This window comes from Leptonychotes weddellii, chromosome 10, assembly GCF_054177405.1.
Source record: "Leptonychotes weddellii isolate Sample4059 chromosome 10, ASM5417740v2, whole genome shotgun sequence".
Classification (NCBI taxonomy): Eukaryota; Metazoa; Chordata; class Mammalia; order Carnivora; family Phocidae; genus Leptonychotes; species Leptonychotes weddellii.
This window is the reverse complement of record NC_138378.1, coordinates 121,208,372-121,214,371: the sequence shown is the minus strand read 5'-3', so window position 1 is coordinate 121,214,371 and position 6,000 is coordinate 121,208,372. Positions and strand designations below refer to the sequence as shown.

Genomic DNA, 6,000 nt, shown 5'->3' with positions numbered 1-6,000 from the left:
CATTTTTTGAACGCACGTACATGGTAGGTACAATGCTGAAGAAGTACTTTTAGAAGTTAAAAAGCATGCCCTCGACAAGGCCATGGCCCCCAGAGCTCACCCAGAGGGAGACAGGACCCCGCCACAGTTAATGTTAATGTGGAACAGCAGGTTGTCCTTAATGCCCGTGCAGAACGGATGAGACAGACTATACCTCAGAGTGTTTCTTAACCCTTTCCTCGTTGTCAATCCCCTGAGAAGCATTTTTCCACCTTGTTTCCTAATTGCTCACCTCCCTCAGCCCCAGATGAAGTAAAATACTAAGGAATAAGATTTTGTTGGGTAGGTTAATCTTTGGAGGGCCATTAATCATTGTTATCCAAGAACCAAATTCCATCCCCCTGGGGGGCTGTAGCCCCCCAGGAATGTGTGTGCCAGAAAATTACCAGTAGGAGGGCTCACTGTGGGCAGGAGAGGTGTTGTGAAGTTTGGGTCTGAGCCAGGTCATAGGATGGTCATCTTTGCAGCCCTTCCTAGCTGGAGGAGAGCAGGATGGGCAGGTGGGACAGGTGTGAGCACGGACCGCTGACTGGGCGAAGAGGTCCTGAGGGGTGAGAGTGGTTCCAGCTTCTCCACAGAGTGTACCCTCATTTCCACCTTCAGGGTGGCCAGCTGACGTCACAAGGGCGTGATTGAGGCCTGGGTAAGTCACAGAAGTCACATGGGTAGTTGTAGCTAAAGGAGGTCTGCCTGCTTGTCTTCTCTCCCAACCTTTACCCTCACCCGATGATGTCAAGTCCACGCAGATGGCCTGGCCGGGCCACTAGCCTGCTGCAGAAGTCCCACATCCAAGCTTAGTGCTCATCGTGACACTAAACACCACCGCCTGCTTCCCAGGGACCTTCTAGGCTTCTCTGGCTCCCAGTACCTTTTTAGACTGTCTCTGCTTCTTTCAAACCCCCCCCCGACCCCCACTCCTGGCTGGAGTTGGAGGAGTGGCCCCCCGCCCCAGCTTAAAGCAGCTGGAGGCCGTTGGACAGAAGCCCCTCTCCCCACCGCAATGCGAGAATCCTTTCCTGACTCCTGGGACCTTGTTCTATTGATGATCCTTTCTTTCTAGCATGCAGTCAGCGTTTCTCCAACGAGATCCTTCTCTTGCTTTCTCTCACACGGGAGCATTTGGTTAAAAGCAGACACAGAAGAAGCACCTCTTCTCTCCCCCCTCACCACCACCACGATTAGCTTGGTGACTCAGACCTCACAGGGTCACCTGGCTCACTGGTCCCCTCCTTATTTTCCACCTGTTTCATTCCATCTGACTTCCCATCCCATCTCCCCGTCAGACCAGCTCTCAGCTGCCCATGATTCTGGTGTCCCTGTGCCTGCCTCCTCGGCAGCCCTGAGCACTGTCCCCTCCTGCTCCGCACACCCTTCCCCCCACACTCGGCCCTCCCCCTCCCCGGCCACCCGTGTTGCACATCCTCAGGGTCTGACCCCCATCTCACCCACACCCTCCTTGTGCAGAGCCCCCCACATTGCCCCAGGCATGCCCCTCTCCCAAACAGACCTACACACACGGCAGTAGCTGCTTTTTCTTTTCCTCTTGAACGTCTCAAAGGCCCCTCAGATTCGGCCTTGTTGGAATCAAATTGCAGATTCCGAGCTCTGACCCTTTCCAGCCTTCCCTGTCTCCCAAGACTCGCACCGCCGCCGCCTGGCTGCATGTCAGAGTCTCAGATCCATCCTGCAGCCTCGCTCCCCGTGCTCCCCACGTCAGATTGTCACCCGGCCTTGTCCCTCTGCCGTGTCTGCACCCTCCCCCCGCCACGGATACAGGTGGCCTGTGACCATGCTTTTCAAGCTTGGCATGGAAGGGACAGGTGTTTTCCTTTAACTGTTCAATCTTTAGCAGACTGAAACTTCTGTAAAATTCAATCTAAATTAAAATATGAAAAACATGTACAAGTCCACTTTTTATCATTATTGCATTTGACATCAAATGCCCTGTCAAGTTGCTGGAGACGTTTCTGTTTCTTACCCCTTCTCGTTGAGGGCCCGTCATAAGCCACTGATGGGACGTTGTCCACGGTCTCCCTGGATGTGGTGCTGGCCAGGCCTGGGGTGGCTCATTGGGCTCGGGGCCACTCAGTCTCAGGGCAGCTACTTAGTTCTGCAGTGACTGCCCATCTCCCTCGTGGATCACAGAACCAGCTGCAGACAGACGTGTGAAGGAGGCTGGTCTCCAGAACCGTGTGTAGACACGCACAGGGCGAATCCAGCCTGCTGGCCGCACATAGACCACCAGTGCCAGGCCTGGACACCTGCTCAGCCCCTCGGGTTCATGCTTCCTCCTCACAGGGAGGGGGGCTGATGTTTCTAGAATGTGAGCAGGACACATTGCCCATCCTCTTGGAAGCCTGCAGAGGCTGGCCTGGCCTTCCCTGCCCCTTGTCCACACCTGCACTGCCCACCCCTACTGCCCCTCGTCCTCACTGCATCCCCGCGGCCCGCTAACCAGGCCTCTGCCTACCGGAGCCCCCCTCCTGCCCTCCTCACGGCGTCTCTTACCCATCCTCAGCTGGAGTCCTTTCCTCAGAAGACCGCCCTGAGCACTCTGCTCAGATCTACTGCCACCAGCAGGAAAGGCCAGCATGTGTGACATAGGCGGTTGGGAAAACGGCAACAATTAATCGCCCCTGCATACAGGATCTGCTTAGACATATACATAGAATTGGTCCAAACTTGGCAGGATAACTTTCCCTCTTACTTTTTCACGTTTGCAACTCAAGAATATACATAGCCACACTTAGGATGATTCTCCAGAAGTCAAAGCACCTACCTTGGCCCGTGCCCCGAGGAATTCCCCTCGCGGGGCCTACAGGGCTGCTGTCAGGAGAAGCCAGGAATCGGTCCCCGCTCACAGGCCCCTCTGCAGCAAGGCCTATGCTCTCTGGGTCCTCACCCCAACTTAGGATTTGTCTGGCAGGTGCAGGGTGCCAACAGGAGCAGTGCGTGCCTGAGTTAGTACCTAAGAGAGGTGGGCAGCATGCTCCAGCATCTGTTAAACAGGACTGTGTCGTTCCCTTGCCCAAAGCCCTTCCGTGGCTCCCCAGCCCCTCAGAAGGAGTCTGGATCTCTCGTGGTCTGAGGCCTTCCTTGCTGACATCCCCATTCTTATCCTCACGCCTGTCCTCTCACTGCCATGTGCCGGCCACCTGATTGAAGGCCGTTCTTCTGAGGCACCTCCGGATTCTCTCAGGCAGCTCCCCCTCGGCCTGGAGGGTCCTGCCCCTTCTTGACCCCACTGTTCCTCCTTCACGTCTGGGCTCCAGTAGCTTTCCATTCCCTGAGGTTAAGTCTGGCCACCAGGTGATGTGCTCCCATGGCTTCTTGTTCAGAAAGCACTGTGAGCACACACAAGATCATTTTACTCATCTTGGGAAAATAAGTTGTTTCATATCTGTCTTCCTTGCTAGATCGTGAGATGAGTGCATGCAAGGATGTGTGTTCATCCACCACTTGCCCCCAGAGCCTGACGTGGTCTGCCATTTGTCGGCCACACACGTGAACGGGAGCGTCTGCGGCGTGCAGACGGTGTTAGTGCCCGGTGTGGTGAGGAGATGGGCCACAAGCATCCACTTCTCGCTTCCCAGAAGGTTGCAGTGTTCTCTCTGAGGACGTTTTCCTGTGCATTTCCCCGGTGGCCCTCCTGTCTGTTGCATCAGGGCAAAGGATAAACAGAGCATGTCCAGCTTGATCCGCTGGCGTCCAGGTCAGCCGTCTGTTTTAATGTTGGTGAAACAGGATTATGTCAAGCATGCAAAACCACTTATTTTATTATCACACGCAGCTCTTACAGATACAAAGAAATCCATCCGGCACATAGCATAAAATTAAATTATTGATTTTAAATTTGTGAAAATTACAAAATAAAGTTATTTGGCTGAAAAAGGAAAGCAGTCTTGGGGGTAGGGGAGCTTTTCAACAAGAGGTGATGGAATGAGCACTGGGTATTTATATACAACTGATGAATCACTGAACTCTACCTCAAACTAGTAGTACACTACATGTTAATTAATTGAATTTAAATAAAATAAATTTTAAAAAGGAATTCTCTCTGTGTTCTATCAGTTGTTAAATTTTAATGTTTTTCGGATTTGCTCGTCTCAAGCTGCATCTCCCGCTTGGCACCCTTCTTGCCCAGTTACACACAGGCGTCAACCAGTGGCGCTCTCCGTACCAGCAGCTGTCTGGCCTGGCCGTCATTCACCAGAAGGGGCTGGCGCTGGGCCCGGCGCGGCAGGCCCTGCGTGTAGGAGTGGCTGTGCTTTCGGTGACACGTCCTGCTGTGTCTTACAGAGCTGCAAAAACTGGAGGGCAGCGGTTGACCTCTGCGGGCGCCTTCTCACGGCCCACGGCCAAGGCTACGGCAAGAGCGGGCTGCCCACCAGCCACACGGCAGACTCCTTACAGGTACAGCCCCTTTGGTTGGTCATGAAGGGGGGACAGGGAAGGGACGTGACCTTTCATGCCACTAAGAACAACGTGAGAACGAAAAATAGATTTTCTTAGCCCAAATTTAACGTCAACATGAGTTTACTCTAGTCTTCCTTTCCAGATCCCCGCTCTGCCTCTGCACCCAGAGGGCCCTCTGGCCCTTCAGAGCTGACTGCTCACCCACATCGCACTCTCCTCTCTGTGCCTCCCCTCTGCCTCCCCCCGTGGTGATTCCGTACCCTTCAGTGCCCGCCCCAGACGTGGCTCTGTCCACATCCAGCCCTGCCATCCCTGCTCTCCATTCTCCTCAACAAGGATTGGCAGATTAAGCCAAATCAGACAAAATCATTTACGTTGTTTTTGTTAAGCTTAAGAGTAATTTTTATAAACATGTAATTAGGCAAATGTGCTAAGAAACCGAGTGTAGGCTTTGTTTTAATATACTGGAAATCAAGCTCTGCTACCAAATTAATAGGAAATAGGAATTTCTGAACTTGACATTCGTAGGTAATCTATTGTTTCAATTGTATTTTGTGTTTTAGCTTTGGTTTGTGAGGCTGGCACTGCTGGTGAAGCTGGGCCTTTTCCAGAATGCTGAGATGGAGTTTGAGCCCTTTGGAAACCTGGACCAGCCTGATCTCTATTACGAGTACTACCCTCACGTATATCCTGGGCGAAGAGGTAAGGCAGTGCTGGTCATATTTATGCCTTTGCGTGTAGTTTGCTTTGCTTTGCTTTGCTTCATACAGAACAAGCATCCTCAGTTTTCCTGGTGTGTCCAGTCTGGAAAAATCAAGTGAGTAGCCTAGCAGTGAGCCCTGACTTACAGAATGACCTCACTCAGTTTTCTAAACACGCTTCCCCGGACATCCCCACTGCGTAGCCATTCACCCTCTGACAACCCTGTCTCAGGCACCTGCTGGGGGACAGCAGTAAGGCTTGGTATTAGACCTGGGTGGTGGTGTTTATTCAGACTTTTTGACTGTGCTGCCGTGTAAACAATAATCTTACGTCATGACCTACTGCAAATACACACAGAGAAACAAGACAAACCATTCTTGCAACAATACTTCGTGCCATTGTCTACTGGTTTCTGTCCTGATTTAATTTACTTAAAAATCTGGTTGCAGTCCCCCAGCGTGTTCCAGCCATCATTTGGAAGACTCTGGGCTACAGCACGGGGTAGTTGTCAGCAAAAAATAAGGATTGGGGAAGGGAGAGCACAGAGGACAGAGAGCCCTCCAGGGCACGAGCAGCCTTGAGGGGGAGCAAACGTTTCTCGGTGGAGAACCTTGTAGATCTGTTGGAACCCATCCCATGTTCCTGTTGAGCCTAAGACAGTTTCAGGAGGACTTCTGCCGAGAGGCAGCAGAGGTGGTGTTACTGAAGGCCGGGCCTCCACTGTCTGGCTTCCTGGTAAGTCCTGCCCTCCCCTTAGTCACGTGGGGCCTGGGCAAGTGATATGGCGTCTCTGTGTCCCAGCATCCTTACCAGGACAGCAGGGCTGATTCTTTTTAGGGTGTC

General features: G+C 52.6%; 1 protein-coding gene across 4 annotated transcripts in view; it reads left to right on the top strand.

The window, feature by feature from the left end:
* Nucleotides 1-6,000, top strand: part of TRAPPC12 (trafficking protein particle complex subunit 12) — an 85,561-nt gene that overhangs the window by 28,713 nt on the left and 50,848 nt on the right. For all 4 annotated transcript variants that reach the window (XM_081797259.1, XM_081797257.1, XM_081797261.1 and 1 more), the window contains exons 4-5: nucleotides 4,339-4,452; nucleotides 5,019-5,157. In XM_081797259.1, coding sequence (XP_081653385.1) covers nucleotides 4,339-4,452; nucleotides 5,019-5,157 — 253 coding nt within the window. The remainder of the gene's footprint in view (nucleotides 1-4,338; nucleotides 4,453-5,018; nucleotides 5,158-6,000) is intronic.